Raw genomic sequence first — 20,740 nt, forward strand, 5'->3', positions numbered from 1 at the left:
TGGGGTTGTGGTATTGGTGGGGGGAATTGGTAAGTATCCAGTCTATGATGGAGCTGGAGGTGGAAGTTTTATAGAAGCAAGTGGGAGATGTTATAAGTTGTTGGAAGCTGTGTAGATGGATACTGAGTTGGGGGGAGTCACTTGTGAGTTTGGACCAATCAATGCTGACATCAGCAAGGATAAGTGTCTCATATAGTATGTTGTGGGAGAACCAGGATAGGATGTTTTCAAGAATGGGCAGATTGTTACCAGGAGGAAGGTAGATAGCGGTAATTGCAAGTTTTTTTGTGGGGATTCAGATGGCAGTTAAGGATGATGATTTCAGCTGTGAGGAAGTCAGGAATTGGGGAAGGGTATGGTGAGAGTTTAAGGTTGTTTGAATAGAGGATGGCCATGCTACCCCCTTTTTTACAGGTCTATCAGATCAGAAGATATTATAACCTGGTGGGAGTATTTCACTATTTGAGATTTGTGGCTTGAGCCAGGTTTCAGATAGGGAGAGGATGAGAGGGGTATTGAGAGGTATCCATGAGTGCAGCTCAGTAACTTTATTTGCTAGACTCTGAATATTCAATGAGTAAATAGTTAAGTATTTGGATGGAGATGATTATTGTGACTGAGGTTGGTGACTGTTAGAGGAGTAAGATGGGGCAGTGTAGAGGTAGTTTTGGGAAGAGTGAGGGTGGGGAGAGAAGAAGAGGGGCCAGGGTTGGGATGGATATCTCCAGAACAAAGTCGGTTTTTAGTGAGGAGAGAGTGTGTAGTAGATGCTAGATGGAGTTTGTATAGTTTTGACTTAGCTTTGTGGGAAGGTTTAAAAACCTGTATTATGGATAGTTTATATAAACTTAAGGTAGAGGTAGTAAAGAGATTACGGGAGATAGTAAAAGATGAAGTAGTTGGATATATGTTGTATGAGTGAGAAGTTGGTGAACATAGGAGTGGGACAGAGACACTGGAGTGGTAAGAGGTGGAGTTAGAGAGAATAAGGAGTAGTGTAGAAGATATTAGAAAATAATACATGTTGGAATAAAATATGGTCAGAGTAGGTAGAGACAGTGGTATTGAGGAAGTAAGTGGTGTTGACAAGATTGAAGAAAAAAAAAGAAGAGCAGAGCGTGAGGCAGGAGGAGGAAAAAATATCAATAAACAGGGCTAAAAAAAAAAGGGACGCCTGCTGCTCTCCGTTTTTTTCTTCAAGAGGTTTTCAGCTGTTTTTCCTTCAGTTTGTGTTGACAAGATTGACAGATTAATAAGGTGGTTGTGGCAATAGGCAGGAAGTGGAATTGTAGTGGCTAGTGGGACAGGAAGGGGATGGATAGTTAGGTATATAGGTAATTGTAATGGGGGTGGGTGGGAATGGGGATAGGGTAAGGAAGCGAAGTGAGCCTGAGTGTCGTGAGGGCAAATGGAGCAGTACTAGCACCTTGGTCAAGATGAAGTCAGAGAAACAGTTAGAAAAAGATAGTGAAAAACTAGCTGGAGAGATAAGGATATACAGTTTTTAAAGGTATAGTCACCAGAAATAAATAAAAAAGAAATAAAATAAGCAGAAGTATGCTTACAAAAGGACACTGGCCTCAAGCTACACAAGTAGATTTACTTGAAGGAAACCCAGTGCTGTATGGTTAAAATACGCTACAATAGCTAGAGGGGCTTTAGAGGGGGAGAGAGGTCTTACTAGCAGCTAAAAGCAGAGCAAAAAAAAACATTAATATGTAAGAGTCTGAAGACAGTAAAATAGAGCACAGGTGTACTAGCAAAGGCAGTTATGAGTGAGGCTAGTAATGAATTCAGAGAAGGGTAAAGTACAGAATAGGAGAATATACACAGAAACAGTATGAGGATAGTAGGTAACCAAAGAGAAAGGATAACAGCTGCTGGCATCTGGTTTTCATGGCGACTAGCAAAAAAAAAAAAACACTGTCAATTACTATTGTGCATATAAATTCTAGCATTAATTAAAAGATTAGCTTATCATGTAGTAGTTATTCACTGGGACACATACTTCAGTGGTATTATTTTAAGCTTAAAATGGTGGCTTCCGAACCAATGGTTAGAGTTGCAGGGTATCTCTTAAGGTCCTCAAACCTGTGTTGCCTGTACAGTGGCCAGGAGAAAACTGCAGGTAAAAATCCACTAGGGCTATAAAAACAGAGAGGAGGGGGGTTAGTTATGAGCAAGTAATTCAGGAAAAGAGTGAGAAACAAAAATACCATGGGTAGAGAGAAAAAAAGTAATACAGGTAGGCAACAGGTAGGCAGGGGCAGTATACCAAGCATTAATTTCCATTGTATGAATGTCTTACATACATAGCTAGCTAAGAACAAAGCAGTATTTACACCTATGCATAAAGTAATGCAGAACAACAGTAGTTAACAACAGCACAGTGTAGACATACACAAGGCAATAATTCACAAAACAGGAAAACAGAAATTTAGGATATTGAAGACCAGAACAATTGGTACACTTTCAGGCAATAGGTTTTCCTTTTGCTTTAGTACTACACCAGGAAATTGCAATGAAAATACTACAGATACATCTAAATGTGAAGTTAAGATGATGGTGCTCCTTGCAACAAGAAACTTAGGTGGTAAATATTCACATTTACAGTTTTCTTTCATTTAAAAACAAGAAATAAGATGAGTACAATTCAAAAGCTAAGCTACCTGTGATCGTAAGGTGCTGGAGCTCCTTGTGACAGGGCAAACAGACTTTAAATATTCACAAAACTAGAGTCACTAGAAAAAGTACACCAGTGACTGCATATGCAAACAATATTCATCTCAGTATATAACCACAAAATACTATATGACCTAAAGCAAAGCGTTGTTAAATGTTTCAATTTGATCTCACCACAGCTTCTAAGGGATTCACAAAATGCATGCCAACAGATGAGCAAATTTGAGGTTACAAGGAGTTGACACCATCCCCCACTCTGGAATCATAGATAAACTTACTAAGTTGGGTATTAATCCCTATGTCACCCAATGGGTTGCTAAATGGCTTACTGATAGAACCCACACTGTAAAAGTAGCCAACTCCAAATCCAGCTCCAGACAAGTGACAAGTGGAGTACCTCAGGGTTCAGTCCTGGGGCCGCTCTTGTTTGGCATCTACTTCTCTGAAGTACAGGTCAACACTAAGGGACTCTGGCTAACAAAGTTTGCAGATGACTGCAAACTGGGAGCCATTATTGAATCCCCAAATGATGTGGATACTCTACAAAAGGGCCTTACAGAAACAGATGCTTGGTGCCAGAGCCATGGGCTCAAGCTCAATGCCAAGAAATGTATTGTTATCCCTTTGGGAAAAACATGTATCCATGAATTACCATATAGGTGGCAGTACACTAAACACAGAAAGTGTGATAAGAGACTTAGGGACACAGGTGGACAGTGGTCTCACCTTCGATAACCACATCACCACAACAGTCAGGAAATCCTTCTATGTGACACACCTCATCATTAAGGGCTTTCCATCCAGAAAAAAGGAGGTCATTGTCCCACTGTACTCATCCCTCATTAGACCCATTATAGAATACAACGCCCCATTTGGTATGTACCTCTCAAGACATCTGCAACAACTGGAAAGGCCTCAGAAATACCTCACTAAAAGAATCACAGGCCTAAAGCAGATGCCCTACGCTGACCGCCTTAAAAAACTCCAGCTATACTCTGTCGCATATCGTCTACTCAGAGGCAATCTCTGCTTAACATACAAGGCCATGTCAAACCCAGAGCTGTTGGACATGCTACACTTAAAGAAATCCCAATCCCTCAGAGCTACACGCTCCAATGATCTAAACCTTGTCATCACAATAAACAAAACATGCTGGAGGGATAGGTTCCTGACCCAGAGACTCCCCAGACTCTGGAATAGATTGCCCATACATGTCAAGCAGAGTGCCTCTTTGGACCTCTTCAAGAGGAACCTTGACGATTGGATGGGAGAAAGGAAATTCACCCCAGGGATCACGTCAGTCGCCCTGCTAGACAGGGGTCCAGAAAAGTAAATAATGTGGGAAGAAATAGCCAGGGAATTGTTATGGCTAGGCTTGTATAGGCCCTAGGGCTCATAGCCTAGTACCAACCTATGAACCTATGAACCTATGAAGGTGTTTCCTTCATCAGATGATTTGCACCAACATGGCACTGTTTCCTGCAAATCTTTTCTGTGTCTCTTCCAGTCTTTAAGAATTAAATCAAACACTGCAAAGTCATAGATGGAGCCCTCCCAAACCCATATTCATCAGGTGTACACTGGAAATTTGTCCTGTAAAGCATGACTTCTTCACAGAGGATCCTCCCGTTTGCAGAGTGCAGTTATTTAGACTAAGTCCACGTCTCACTATACCTAAAAGCCTTAGAACTCAGGACTGAAACTATTAAACTTCACACATTTCAGAATGTGGTTCTGCAATGAACTTTAAAAGTTCAGTGGTCTCGATTGTCATACCTTATGACACAGCTCACAAAAGTATTCAAGACAAACTGTGCATTAGAGACCTTACTTCCTGGGAAAAGGGGATAATTTGCAACAAATCTAACTCTGAGCAATTCCTTCCTAATTCCTCTCCCAATAGTGGCTGCCACCATAAATGCCTCTGCACTAAGATAGGGGCCACTGGCAAAGACAGCCAGTCCAAAGAGAGTGATCTCACACACACACACACACACACACACACACACACACACACACACACACTGTAATCTGGATATCAACATTTTAGAGTTTCTGTAACATTACAAGTTCTTTAGGACTCACTGCCTAAAGAATCCATTGCCATCCACACCAGCAACACAGTAGTGGCTTATATATAAGCAAATGGGGGGGGGGGCACTCCTATGCTCTTTATCAAGAAGTGATAAGGATACAGGAATGAACTATATTCACAAATTACTTTCTGATTGCCAAACACATTCCTGAGGAACCCCATTCCCTTGTGGAAAGGTTCAGTTACTGTTTACTGATGTCACACAATAATCTTTAGCTAGTCAATAGCAAAGAACATCTTCTTTCTCTGGAAGAATCAAAGCTGTGACCAATTTGATTCATTTAAGGATGAAAGAAATCACAGCTAAGAATTATAAACAAGAAAAGTTATTACCAAGGGACATCTACATGCATAAATCAAGGTAATTCCAGTGAAGGCTATTAAAGTGGTACATGATTTGTGTGAATAGTCATTCCCAGAGAGGTTATAGTGCTATATAATGCACATGCTGCAACACTAAATGCATGAGGAGTCTAGATATAAATTTAGCATCTTATAAATAAAGCAAGACTGAAATTAATGTTTTATAAAATGGAACACTAATTAATATTAGGAAGAGAAGGAATAGTAAGTGAGATATAAGGAAGTACTACTTCACTTAAAGATGACACATTACTAGAATAGATTGACTGTAGAAGTTGCTAAAACAAGAAAAAAGTTATGCAGATTTAAAATACTCAAGGGCAGTGTAAGAGAATATCATTACATTGTATAAAAGGCTGATGAAGACCAAATTGGGTCTACAAACACTAAGCATATACTGAGTAAACTTGATTGTTCATCGATTATATTTCTATGAACAGTTCCTACTTGTGCAGCTTTAGACCTTCTGCTGCATAATCTTGTCTTCAGCTTGCTTCAGAGTGGCAGTGATTTCTTGTTTTATGAAAATGCAAGCTGAAAACAGTGAGCACAAACTACTGCAGAGCAGATATAATGTGTGTGTGTGTGTGTGTGTGTGTGTGTGTGTGTGTGTGTGTGTGTGTGTGTGTGTGTGTGTGTGTGTGTGTGTGTGTGTGTGTGTGTGTGTGTGTCCGTATGCAGAATGGATACATACAATCTCTTTCTTAGGAGAGTTAATCTGAGATGTTGACTTTGTGTGATTCAGTAACTGCATAGGTTCTTAGTATAAATTGCAAATTTTTCTATAATTCAGTAATCACAGAATCTATGGTAAATATAATTTATATTGAAGACTGCAAGTTTGCAAAAATGTGTACAATAGCTAAATCTTGAGGTTCTTTGCCTTTGGTAAACTTGGAAAGACATTCACAAAAAGTAATTTGTTTCCAGTTAAAACTAAATCAGGTGCAACCGCAGCATATATTGTATAGGGATCAGAGAGGAACAATACCCTATTACCCTGTGGCATTAGCTGAGTAAAAACTGTGTGGCTCCTTACATTAAATTTATAAATATAGGACATCTTAAAAAGGAGTCATCCAACTTTTTACATGTGGATTACATTTGCACTTTTTTTAAAATAAAAAAAAATCTTTATTAAATTATCACGTATGACATTGGCAATCTTGCATTTGTATAAATGAAAAACATACCACATAAATACAATTTTAGTTGCAAACATTATGCATCACAGACCCCGTTGAGACAACTGTAGTTGCAAACACTGTACATCACTTACAATATATCCAGTCATTTTCAATTAGTATTACATAGCTCATTCAAATCCTGCCTTCTTTTTGTACCTTAACATGGGTAATAGCACTAGAATAATATCTTTATCATGTGAAATACTACATTTGTCAGATCTGCACCACATATTTAGTGATTTTATTTATGGTAGAAAGAGATGGAAGGCTGTCTCTACACACCCAAAGTCTCTGTCAGTCTCTAGTTTTGCAGTTTATACATTTAACTAGAACATGTTAATGTAATTATCCTACACTAGTATCAGAGGTTAAAGGTTGAATTAAAAAAATAACCCACTGGTCTCTAATCAATAAATGATAAATTAATCTTTTAAGTTGATTAAACTGGAAGAGCCATGTTTAAAGTGAAATATCTCTGATTTCAGCTGTTCACTTGACTGGTGTTTAGTTCTAATTAACTAGGTAAGTAAGTAACCTGTCACCGGTACGTAATGTCTGAATTCTCAGTGAAAGCTGCAGCTGAAGGGGTCTTACAAGCTTTAATGTACTCTACAGCTCACCAGTAATGCATCCCATAAGAGACATTTTCTCTCATTTAGCAGGGACGGGGTAGCTGGGGGTGGGGATGGGATTGCAGAACCTAGAAGGATCTGCTGGCCTTTGAGAAGCCTATATTAGACCTCTGAGTCATGGAGTCCACACATACTAGGTGTTTGGTTACATGCCTTATAAGGCCCCAGTTCAGCTGTGATAACAGTCTCTGCATTATAGCTCTCTGCTATTCTTAGGTGGCACTTCAGCTTATCTGAGCAGGCAAGACAACAATTACTTCAGTTTTTCTTTGTATTTTTTTTTATTTCCTTAAAGCATTCAACACGGTTTTGTGAAGCTGTCTTATTTTCCTCTCTTTTTTGATTTTGCTTGTTCCTAGAAGGCTGCAGTAGCTGGTGACAGAGCTACAAAATGAACAATTACAGTGTATCACTCACCGGACCTGGGCCATGGGGATTCCGGCTACAGGGAGGAAAGGACTTTAATATGCCCTTGACCATCTCCAGAGTAAGTGCTAAAACCTTTCTATACAAGTTTGCTTCAGCATATGGTCTATTAAGTAAGTCACATCCCTAGAGATGTGACTAATACAGATGGAGTTGCTGAGTTTTTGGTATAGAGGGATGGAGTTCAGAGACAAGAATATCCTTTTTTTTTTTTTTTTTTATTAACTATAACTTTCTTTTTGTTAATTACAGTGCTGAACCATAGAGTTAATTAGAAATATTTCAGTTCACTGTGTCTTACAAATGTTGCAAATACTTCCTTTTAAATGGTTGCTAAACAAGCTTCAATATGCAGCTGTTGTCAGAGATTTCCTACATCTTACATGGTGAAGTACTTTAGCAAACAGCTGCAACTCAGCAGTATGCTTAAAAACTAAAGCAGTGTAAAGCTGTGAAAAGGGAAGAGCTGTTATCATTCAGCTGCTCCAAAGGGAGTTTGCTTCAATGTACGAAGTGCCAAGTTTTTGTGGTTGCTGCCAGTTTTAGCTGTCACTGTTTATTCTATTCCAGAAAGTTATTTGTTCCATTTGTAAATGCCAGGCATACTCAATAAAGGCACTGTGAATAGATGATACAGTACATATTAACACTGGAAGCTACTAATGTTGTTATTTTAAAGGAAGCCTCTTTTTCCATTTATACATTAATAGCAGTTATAGCTGAGCACAGTCTGTTCGTTCGATGATGAGTTAGGGGAAGTAAGTCTCACAAGCCCGCATATGAGAACAGAATGTTGGATGTGTATCAAGAAATTGTGTCTTACTGTACCACACTTCAGCCAGATGTTAATATTGTTTTGAATACTTCATAAATACAAAACATTTTATCTTAAACATGGATGGTTAGCTCACTTTGAGCTTGGAATCCAGTGCTTTATAACAGCAATTAGCCAGTATTAAATTTATAGTTGCTTTATGTGGTTATTAAAGAATTTACAGCACAATGGCTTCATCTGATTTTGTGTAATTTGTATATACTATTGCAGGCTATCCAATTGTTCAGTATAGCTCAGAAGAAACATCTAGATTTCAGCAGAATGTTGTGGTTACTACATTTACTGTTTTTCATTAAAGTAATGATTTGTTAATAAATAGCAATTATAGCAAAGAAAATAAAGTAGTACTTTTTGTTCTTAGATTGGGAGACATCAGAAGCAATTAAAATATGGAGTATGATTACTTATCTGGCTATTTGCAATTTCATGCACTGTCCAGCAACCACAATTACCCTTTATTTAGTTTCTACCCATAACAAAAGTTAGCTGAGGTGCCTTTATAATACTCAATTTAGATTTTTTTCCTTAATGAGTATGTTCTCACTGTTAGTTTAAACATATTGAGCTGATTTTGCAAACTGCAGGTGAACGGAAATCATTTGCATATGGCATTCATGTTCAAAGGAAAAACAGTTTAACATTTTTAAACAGATAACCTGCACTTTTTTTTAATGATGTATGTGCAACAAACCAGATTTGTAAATTAGTACAATCTAATTTGATATTAACTTGATATTAACTTGCTCTGATCCTGAGACTCTTACCCCTGCCAAGTAACATTTTCCAAAACATCATCAGGAATATGATATAAATCTGCTCATATGTTCCCTTTGAGCTCCCATTTTATGCCTCCATTATGGCTTGTTACTGATGTGATGCACTCATCTTCCTTTCATTTCCATGACAGGAAAAGCTCTGCCAGGAACTGTGTTACTTTGCCTTAACAAGTTTATCAGCATTGTCTACATTATTCTCTTCAGATAGTCCTGAGGTGTTTTTAGAATGGCTTGATAATTTCCATGTTTGGAAGTATCCTTCATCTTTTATCTCTCAAGTCATTTGCAGTTAGCAAGATTTTGTTCTAAAATTACCAATACAGCATTTCAGTTACCATTTGACAAACTAAAAATGAAACAAGGGCTATATTTGTAATGCATATGCACTACTTAAAGCTCATAAAGTATCCTGTTATACAATTATTACTTTAGAAGTAAACTATTATAATTTTGCACATCTCATCTCTCAAACAGACCAATACACACCCCAAAAGAATCCTCAGAGTTTGTTCAGCATATATTTAAATGATGTAAGTTAGTGATGAAAACATTCAGGTAATTACCTTGAATCTGAAACTGGAATAGCTATGGACATGTACCAATGCAAACAAAAATGTGTTTTGCTTTTTGCTTGGTGCAAGTGGTGGTTTCCATCATTTGTCTGTTTATGCAGGGAAAGGAAGACTTTAAGATAAAGTAATACAATTTTCACTAAGTGCCTCAGCTCGCAAATACAGATTTTAGAGTACAGGTTCATATGATGAATAGGGCTCAAAAATCAATATACTGTAGAATGAAGCCTTTGGCCTTGTTTATAATCACTTTCATATACATTTATCACAGAAAAAGTACATGAGGGTCACTTTCTAAAGCTGACCTCTGTAGTACCTACTTCTCAGTATAGTTCATATTTTGTGTATTTAAAAGTGGAAAAGTGTGTTTAGCAATTGTGTTTTCAGAATTTAACTGTATGCTGTATTTTTATATGTACATATGGTAGTTATGGTCATTATATAACCTTTAGTTAATTGCCCTAAAGGATGAATTCATAATTAATGATGGTTTCCTGTTTCAAAATAGTTCTTTTCACTTTCTGGTATAGTAAACGGGTATTATTTCCTGAGTAGACATGAAGCAAAAGTGGTTTTATTCCTAGCTAGTACCTCAGCAGACATGGGACAGATTGGAAAGTGGCATTCTCTGGTTCCACTCTGATCCTAAATTTAGCATTCTGGGTTTGTCAAATGCCCAGGTGATTCAAACTCCATTGGAATTGCTTCTCTGAATGTTAAACACACAAGCTCTTGTCAGTCAGCGTTTGATAGGCAAAGACACATTTTTGTCTTCTGTTGAAAGATGGCACACTAGCAACCTACACCTAAAAATATATGCCTCAAGCTGATGGCTGTGCGGTCAATTTATAACTCAGCAGTTTACATAGAAAAAAAAATGCATAATTAACTTTTAAAGATGGGAAATGTATTCCGAAATAAAACAATGCCATAACCAAAGACACTTTATTGAGTTATTTTTGTGGAATGTGCTTGTACAAAATGTTGAAGAAAAGATAAAAGTACATTCATCTTCACTGTAATTGTCACTGCATTCATCTTCACTGTAATTGTCACTATACCTCAAGAATGACTCAAAAATGGTAGATTCATCTGATGAATTTTAACAAGAATATCTTACTTTTCACCATGTGAGTCAGACTTATAAGCTTAACATTTTGACTTTTCAAATGTTTATTTTCAACAAAACAATTTAGGATTGTAAACTTAATAAAAAAAATGTAACTTGGAAAGCTGTAGTAATAGCAAATGATTTGCTGAGGTGTTAAGTCACAAAACCAAGAGGTAAGTAAATGAGCTTATCAAAACACTGTGGCAACAGAACTGTTTTAAAGCAATATCACAATTATACACTGGGCAAACTAGTCATACTATTTGTATTTTTACTGTTACACATGGCTGCCTTGAACAAAGCAAATTAAGTGATAAATTTAAAATGCAGAATCTGTATTTAATAATGTAATGGCAGTAGTCTGGCTGATGGCATAGAGGGATGAAGCCATGCCTACAGCCCAGGGGATCTGAATAAGCAGATTGGGCACTTGATGGGTGTGTCTATCCTAGCAAGATAAGAGTTTCATATGAATGATGGGCAGGTCTCCAAACGTTCTGACAGAGGGTGAGATTGCATGATTTGTCAGGTTGTGGGTGCAGGCTGACCTAGGGGTGTGTTCACTAAGAGCCTGCAACAGGGATGTTTCTTTGGCCACACCTCACTGCCCAGCCTACAATGATGCCATCACACACAGGGGAGGAGTTAGGTCTGAAACATAATCAGAAAATCCTTCCTGTTCATGCAGCAGTTGGTGGCTCCTTAGCTCTCCCCTGACATGGTTTGAGATCACCACCCATAAGTGGGTCCTGGAGAACCCAGCTCCAAGGGTAAGCATACCAAGCGCCTTGTCAGCATGCCAAAGGCACACACCTGGTGGGTGATGATGGGGACATGGGGGGAGCACACTGTTGTGGATATTGAGCAGTCATGCAAAGATAAAATTCTTAGTGGTTAAAAAAAAAAACATGATAAAATAAACAATGTGGTGGTAGAAGACAGGAGTATTGCAGTGATATACAACAAACAAGCACAATATTTTTATGGAAGATTACATACTGCCCATGCAGCCTACTTTTTTCTTTTAATTTTTGCTCTCCACTGTATGTCAATCACCTATACCTATCTACAGTGCCCTGTTTAGAGAGTGCAGTCATGGTCGTGCCATAATCCAGGTAGCCATTAGTGTGGTTACTACTTCCAGTCCCCCACATATACTCAGTAGTGCTTAAGGGGACGTGCGTGGGCTGGACAGAGTATGTCATTTCCATTAGTGACCTAAGGCATTATACGACTCCGTCTCCCTCAGAAACGGATGTTTGCTGTTACATCTTCCAGTCTTCTAGGGGCGATAATGAAACACTTGCCCCTGAGATACATATCCTTCCCTCTCACTCAGACAGGGCGGATTAGGTATAGCTTCTTCATTCTTACAGTAAAAAAAAGTGCAATTCAATTATAAAAATTCTAGTAATAAGAGTGATATGCTAATAACAAGCAGTTTAAAGCATTAAGACAGCAACAACTGAGAGAGATGTATATACATTTCTAAACAACATATCCTAGGCATATGAAACTCAAAAAAACACAGTAGCACTTCATTAACAAAAAAAACAAACAAAAAAGAACAAAGCTTATGTGCAGTATATACGCAATGCAATTTTTGCAGCATTAGTGTAATAGGGCAATATCAATTGCAGAAGAGTCTCAGTTTGAAACAATGAAAATGTTTTGATGTTTTCAAGTGGGGATTTAATCTGTACCCACCAGGAAGTGTCTGTTGTGCTACACATTTGATGGGATGATAAAGAAGGACAAATTCCAGTTTAACCCAGAGTATTCCAAGACATGAATCCACCCTTAATATCTGTGAGATCTCAGGAAATCTTCCTACAGACTGTAACATTACTAAAAAAGTTCTTCATGTTAATGAGAAATGCTTAGCTGATATTAATTGTATCATATACGACTCCTGGGCAGATAGAGATAAAAGTAATGGAATGTAAAAGGGTCAACAAAAGACATCCAGTACTCTGCTATATCATGCATGCTATGAGGAATTACAAGTAAAATGTGCCACTCTGTACTAAAGATTTGCATTCTCAGTTTGATTTATTTTCTTCTGTACACCTAGTAGTGTAAGGGCCACATGTGTAAGAATGCATTACAGAGCCATCAGCAACTCCCACCCACCTCTGCACAAGAAGCCATCTAAGCTTGGAGACTAAAACAGAAGAGGCCTGATGATACACATTTCTTGTCTAATTGCTCTACCACTAGAAAAAAATATGGTCTTGGATTATCGAGCAGAGATTTGAACATTTAGCAGTATTCCAGGATGTGGAATTCAGAAGCTGCAAAATAATCATTAAACATACATAAAATGTGTGAAACAAAGCTCATATTTAACAATTTCCACTTCCCACTATAAAAGAATATGCAGTTAACAAGTATGGAGAAATAGATGACACCTCGTACAGAGCCTTGAGATACTCTACTCCTGAAAAGGAACAGGAAAAGAGACCAAGTTGTTTTCTGATTCCTTATGAATTCCCAGAAAGAAAGATTTAAGAAACTATTAAAAATATATAAACTTTATCTGCGGTTTAGGATTTTCAAGTGAACCATAAAGAAACTATCCTTAAAGGTAAAAGGTTTGGTCAGCCAGACATTTACCCTTGGGTTAGTAAGACGGTACATCACAGGGAAGCATCCCATGTGTAACCATTCAGAGGGATAGGCCTAGGATTCCAAAACAGGGTGGCATGTGGCCTATTTGTATATCTGAGGTAGGTATCAGGAAAATGACAGTAGACTGTGTGGCTGGAGAGGCTGTAGTATTATAATTAGTTCCACCTAAGATAGTCTCTTGCATACATCATAGTATTGGTTGAAATCATGGAAATAGTAATGCTGAATAATTTTTAATTTGGCCTGATCTGACAATAAATCCATGGCTGCAGCCATTTTATCTATGAATCAGTGTGTGGTAGTACCTTTATTTTAATGAAGGGTGAAAATGTCAATCTATCCTGTAACAATGTTTATTCCAAGTATAAGCACCAATCATGCTGCTCAAAGTCAAGAACAGAGTAGAAAATAACAGCTTACAAATGTATATGCCTACTTTATTTGGATTCTGTCAAGCCCACTGAGACAGATGTATGTTATAAAACAAATAATGTGTGTGTGTGTGTGTGTGTGTGTGTGTGTGTGTGTGTGTGTGTGTGTGTGTGTGTGTATATATATATATATATATATATATATATATACACACGTGCATCAAATTTACTATTTGATTGAACAGTACCTGACTGAAAATCAAATGTTTGAAAGAATTAGACTGAATAACAATTAAATGAAACCCCAGATGACTGAAACTCATTTCACTGAGTCACAAATCATTGAAAATATTCAGCATAAGAACATAAAACATAAAATAGTGTTTTTGCAAGGGGCAAGCACCCCTGCACTCCCCCATGTGGAGAGCTCCACCATCATGCAACCACTTGAGAAAAGAAAAAAAAACACCATACAGTGAATCAGTGTTGGTGCACTAGCACTTATTCACTGTGTATGTTTTTTTTTCTTCTTTTCTTAAGTGGTTGTGCAGCCAAGGAGTTATTATATATAATTAAGGGGGGGTGTGAAAGGGCAGAGCCTTCTTATTTTGAATATTTTCAATGATGTGTGGTTCATTGAAATGGGTTTCAGACAATTTGTTTTTAGTCAAATTCGTTCAAATATCTGATTTTCAGTCAAGTACTGCTCAATCAAATGACAGTAAACCGTGCATCTCACATGCATACAAACACCTTAACGCAGTGCTATAAAGAAGTGTCCAACTGAAACTATGTCAGTACACTTGGATTAATATTTGCAGAGAAGCATGGTGGCATGCTCTGATTACCGATAAAAGGATTTGTACAAAAATAAAGTGATGATGCTTACATAATATAGACTTTTGATAGAGAGCTGATCTAATGTTTAACTTAAATTTTATGCTGATGTTTAATCATGATAATTTAAAGTGGTAGTGCTCGGTATCAGCGTCTACGTAAAGATCTTCATTGACGAGTTAAAGATTATAAGTTAGCATCTTTCAAGAACTATTAACTATAGAGTTTCAGTGTGACTGCTGCCTAAATATTATGCCTGAAGATAGATATTATGCGTTTACAGCATCTGCTAATATTTGTTCAACAGTGGGACTTGTAATGCATTTCATAGAACTGCAATAATGTCTTAAGGATTTTTCACCAAGGCTTGTCATTTACTTTTTATTGTCCCTATCTCTTTAGTCACTTAAACACATCTTATACTTCCTATGGACTGTCGCCCAACCTCGTACATGCTGCTGTCTCAAGTCATCATACCACTAGTCAAAAAAAATAGCTGAAAGTGCACCGGAGCTGAAAGCACATCTCTGCCCTCATAATTAGTTAAAACAGCTACAGAAACCAGTTAGAGTAGGGTAACATATTTGCAAATGTTATGTGGTATGAACACTTAATCAGGATGGTACCCTAATGTTCCCCACCCTCCTGCAACTAAACCATACCTAATTTTCTAAATTTGTAGTCCCCTCTAGCAACTTAGTCAATAAACACTCCACAGCACACTATTATTTTTAAGGTAATCTCCAAGTACTTGAATTCACTATATTCTATCTACCTTTTTTCAGTCTTCCCTGTCTAGTCACAAGAAATTAGGCTCTCTCCCACATCATTCATTCAGCTACAGTCCTAACAGTAAGGGCTTCCTTTCTCCTTGTGGAAACATAAGGTGTGGGAATACATCTACTGGTATTGCTTGGGGTTGGTTTCTGATATAGGAGACCACACACGGCCTATATGAATAGGGTTGCTGATAGTTTTTTTACAGTCGCGGTCTTCCTGGCCAGATTCTACCCACTCTGCTTGGGCTCACTTCGATCCCCTACCCTACTCCCAAATCACACCCACCCTCCACTATACCTAAACTTGTACCTCACTAGCCACTCCCCTCTTACTCTCAACCCATCACACAACATATTCTCTATCCACACCTCCTATCTCCTCCTCCCTTCCTTAACAATGTTTTCATCTTTATCTTCCAAACATCTACAAATATTATCTTTACACACTATTGTTTCTACATTTCTAATACTCGCCTACAACTTAACATCCTACCACTATCAATTACAAAATACCCTCTCCTTTTCTACTAACTCAAACCTTCAACAACAGTACTCACTACCACCCAATCTTGTCATTGCACCTAACATTTTCAACATGGCATATATAGGATACTTCCCACATAAATATCTCCAACTTTTCTGAAAAATTCAAACATCTCCCACATATACCAAACTCTTAACTAAGTTCTCCAAACTTCTTTTAAACTTCTCTTTACAATTACATCCCTCTGGGGATATACATCCTAATCCAGGTCCACTATGTGCTCAACAACAAAGCACCAGTTCCACCACTCTGCCACACAGCACTACTACATTATCTTCTCTTAGTAGCGCTAATCTCCTCCTCCTTGACATGAATGTCAGGAGCATAGTCAATAAAATACATAACCTACATGCCAGCCTTTCACTCTACTCCTCTGATATCACAGTTCTAAAAGAAACATGATTGAAACCTGAAATTCCCAACAATTAAATCCTCCTCAAAGGATACAATATACGCAGACATGACAGGAAAAATAAGCGTGGATGTGGTATAGCTTTACCATATAAACAAAACTTAAAGGTACCCCTCACGGAACCCAGCTCGCCTGAATTCAGCAACATTGAAATACTATTTAGCAAACTTGAATTGAACCATAATAAATTTATAATCATAATAGCAACATATATTCCTCCAGGCAATAATCCAAATACAACTGAGGATCTCTTACACTGGGTATCACTAACATTCCCTCAGGAAACCATCATAATGAGTGACTTCAATATTGACTGGTACTCTTATAACTCAGATAAGCCCACTAACTATATTAACCTACAGGGATTTACCCAAGTCATACACTCCCCGACTAAAACTGACAAAGTAACCAAAAGATAATCAACTCTTGACTGGATTCTCACTAACAAACCTGCCCAAACCTACCAAGCAGGCTGTCTCATGGATAGTATTAGTGATCATCTCCCTACATAAAAAGTCAGACACCATCCCCATAATTTCAGAAATTCAGCACACCATCTAATTCACAACAAAAATACTTCAACGCCAAAATGTTCAACTACATTTAAAAAAATGTGATTGAACCCCTCTAAAAACACTACCCTTAGACACTGCAGTGCACTACTTCAATACTACCTTACTCAACATACTAAAAACATTAGCCCCATGTTGTACAACCAGAGTAAAATCTAACACCACTTCTTGGCTAACAAGGGGCACTAAAAAGCTACTCACATTGCAAAATAAAGCGTGGACACTGTGGCACACTAGCAAAAACCCAGATAACCTTGAATAATATAGATAACTCAGAAACTAAGCCAAAGCCCAAGTAAAACTAGTCAAAAAGACTTACTATACAGTACTACAGAAAAATGCACCACAACATTCCTAAAATATTTTGGTCTACTGTAAACAAGCTCCTGGAACCTAGCCAATCTACTACAAAAACTCCCCATCATCCACTAACAATGATAGTGTGGCAGCACAATTTAACTATTTCTTCACAAATTCCATATACTCACTAAAAACCACTGTAACATCCTCCCAACAATCCCAACTATACCCACAGACACCAGTGAGGCATTTTCATTTAAATCTGTTGAAACTTACACCATAAAAAGTTACTATGTAGACTAAAGTGCACATCTCTGGCAGCCGAAAAACTCCCAAGAGAATTCCTACAAATCGCTGCAGACGCCATCTCCTATCCTGTGTCTATTCTCATTAACCGATCTATCACTGAGCAATATATATACCTTTAATCTGGAAAATATCCTATGTAATTCCACTGCACAAGGGTGGCACCTCTACTGAGCTCTCCAACTACAGATCCATGGCAATCTTATCACCATATCCAAAATCCTAGAAAAATGTATTACTACACAGCACCTAAGCTACCTCTTATCTAATACCCTCCTTACCAGCAGTCAGCATGGTTTCTACCCTGAACATAGTACAATAGCCCTAGTCAGCTTTGCCAATACCATCAATCTCCACAGAAATGGAGGGAATCTTGTTTCCTCCATCTTCTTAGTCCTATCCAAAGCTTTTGATACTGTTCCTCATCAGATGTTACTCAATGAACTCTCCTCTCTAAAACTCAGCTTTTCTTCACTCACATGGTTCCATAGCTACTTAACTAACTAACAGCAAGCTGTCAAGTGGCAACAAAACCTCTCTTCCATCTTACCTGTTATCATGGGTTCACCCAAGGCTCAGTACTATTCACTATTTTTACTAACAAGCTCCATACAGCTACTACTCTAGCTTTTATTGTCCAGTATGCTGATGCCGCTACTGTCATCTGCACTGCACCTACCCTAAAAGAACTCAAAGTGAGGGCACAACAGTCGTTCCTTACTGTCAATGCCTGTTTGTCAGACTTTCAACTAATTCTGAACCTATCCAAAACAAAACTCATGTTATTTTACCCCACCATATCACATGTCCCTCCAACTTCATTCCAAATGCATTCATCCAACAATACCATAATATCGACTGTAGATCAAACAAAATTATTAGGTGTGCTAATAGATAAACTGAAATTTGATATTCACCTTTCTCAATCTATCAAAAAGACACACTCAAAACTAGGTGCTGTCTGCAGACTCTACAGGACTTAAACCGTTCCTCACAGCCACCACTAGGCAGGCTATTGCTAGAACTTACCTACTCTCCACACTGTTATATGCCTCCCCAGTCTTCACCAATCTAAAGAAAACTGATCTGATCAAACTCAAAATCCGCTACAATGAAATTGTGAAATTCACCACTAACTCCCCTCACAGGTCTCACCACTTACACCACCTTACAATGACTCATTTGGCTAGAACTACCCCATCAACTAACCTACACCTAAGTCCTAACTGCCCACAAACTGGTACATACACCTGACAAAACTCATGCTCTTCAAAAATTGCTACAACCCTATGCGAATCTAGAGTCCTCAGATCCTCAAATAAATCCCTACTACAGGTAACTGAATCCAACAGCACAGCAGGTGACTCCCTCTACTCTAACTATGTCTCTAAACTTTGGAACACTATACCATAAGATATCAAAACCACTGTGGACGCAGCCAAATTTAAAAATCTACTTAGGACCTTCCTCAGTAACAAATGGCTTTGCCCATGTGCTATCCCTGACTAAATTCTATACCCATAGTCTTTAACTAACCAAACCAATTCCTTTCTATACACATAAACACCTGATCTTATAGACATATTTCTCACACTTCCTTCTCATCATGCACTTTTCCTATCCTGCTGTCTCAGCAATAACACAGTTGCCTCTTCATTGCTGTCCACTCCTCCCCTCTCTCCTCTTATCCCATGCTCTGCTGGCTGTTTTAAATAACCCCTGCCACCTTGAACAATAAGTAATGTGACTACTCTAAATGTAATGCTGTAAGGAGGATCAACCACTGTATATCATATGTCCTACTACTCTAACCGTACATCGATGCCAATAGGGTCTTGAGTTGTCTTGAATTTATGGAAGGATGTTCAAACCAATATACTCTCTAATATGTAGAACCATTATGTAATGTTGTTAAAAGTCTGTAGAGCTTTTAATTTTAATTTCATGTTGAAAAATGTCTGCTGAGCTTTTCTCCCTGGGTTTCCACTGAAAATGGGCTACTTCCCAGTCATATTTTCCCGGTAAACAAATGTTAAATAAAATATTTATACAAAGAAATGTAAATAAAACTGATTGCAAGAGTTTTGAGTTTATTCAAATATTCATCCTATCTTTCACTCTTAAGATATGGCTATACCTCAAACACTGCCCAACAAGAGGACCAAAACCGAAAGCTGGCATTTACTGGATACAACTTAGCTCTTACTTAGGTAGAACAACATCACAAATGCTGCTAGTTCTATTGCTAACTCAACCGTTTCTGGGGTTCCATCAAGGGTACTGTCATCACAAGATGCTCCCAAAAGATGACAAGGGAGACACTGATTACAACATGGGCTAACATGCAGGATTTCAAATGGGGGAGGAGATACAGGGTGGGGTAGTAGCATGGGTATTACCAGGAGTACTCACTATACACTGCCAACTACCATTTGTGGTTCATAGGTTCATAGGTGTGTACTAGGCTAATGCCACCCGACCTTAGTTCCCAGTGCCTCTGTGGAGTAGAGCCACTGGAATGATCCCCAGGGTGACTTTTCTATTTCCCATCCACTCATCAAGATTTCTCTTGAAGACGGCCAGTGAGGTGCTCTGCTTGATATGTATGGGAAGTCTATTCTATAGCATGGGCAGTCTCTGGGTTATGAACCTGTCCCTCCAGCATGTTCTGTTGATTATGGTAATAAGGTTGAGGTCTCTGGAGCATGTGGTGGGATTGGGATTTCTTTATATGTAGCATTTCTAACAGAGCTGGGTCAGACATGGCTTTGTAAGTCAAGCAGATATCGCTTCTAAGTAGGCGATATGAGACCGAGAATAGTTGGAGTTTTTTTGAGTCTGTCCATATAGGACAAGTGTTTAAGGCCTAGGATCTTCTTTGTGAGGTACTTTTGCAGCCTCTCCAGTTGTTGCAGGTGTCTAGTGAGGTACATGCCAAATGGGGCATTGTACTCGATGATTGACCTAATGAGGGAAGAGAAAAAGGGAGACAATGACTTCTTTCTTCCTGGATGCAAAACACTTAGTAATGAGATGTGCCACACAGAATGACTTTCTGACCACAGTGGCAATGTGGTGGTCAAAAGAGAGGTTGCTGTCAACCTGTGTTCCCAGATCTCTTATAATGCCTTCTGTGTTCAGTGGACTACCATCGGTGTGGTAATTCAAGGGAACCGAGTTTTTCCCAAGGGGGATGATGACATTTTTTGGCATTGAGCTTAAGGCTATGGTTCTGACACCAGTCGGTCTCAGTGAGGCCCTTCTGTAGGATATCAACATCACTTGGGGAGTTAATAGCTCCCAACCTGC

General features: G+C 38.3%; 1 protein-coding gene across 4 annotated transcripts in view; it reads left to right on the plus strand.

Moving 5' to 3' along the window:
• Window positions 1-7,084: 7,084 nt before the first annotated feature.
• Window positions 7,085-20,740, plus strand: part of LDB3 (LIM domain binding 3) — a 740,470-nt gene continuing 726,814 nt past the window's right edge. For 2 of the 4 annotated variants that reach the window (XM_044056595.1, XM_044056593.1), the window contains exons 1-2: window positions 7,086-7,200; window positions 7,319-7,446. In XM_044056595.1, the coding sequence (XP_043912530.1) occupies window positions 7,351-7,446 (96 nt within the window). In that variant the 5' untranslated portion in view covers window positions 7,086-7,200; window positions 7,319-7,350. Of the gene's footprint in view, window positions 7,201-7,318; window positions 7,447-20,740 lie in introns of all 4 variants that reach the window. The other 2 variants (XM_044056591.1, XM_044056594.1) reach the window with 2 other exon arrangements.

The sequence above is a fragment of the Protopterus annectens genome, chromosome 14.part0, assembly GCF_019279795.1.
Source record: "Protopterus annectens isolate FY-2018-M chromosome 14.part0, PAN1.0, whole genome shotgun sequence".
Lineage (NCBI taxonomy): Eukaryota > Metazoa > Chordata > Ceratodontiformes > Protopteridae > Protopterus > Protopterus annectens.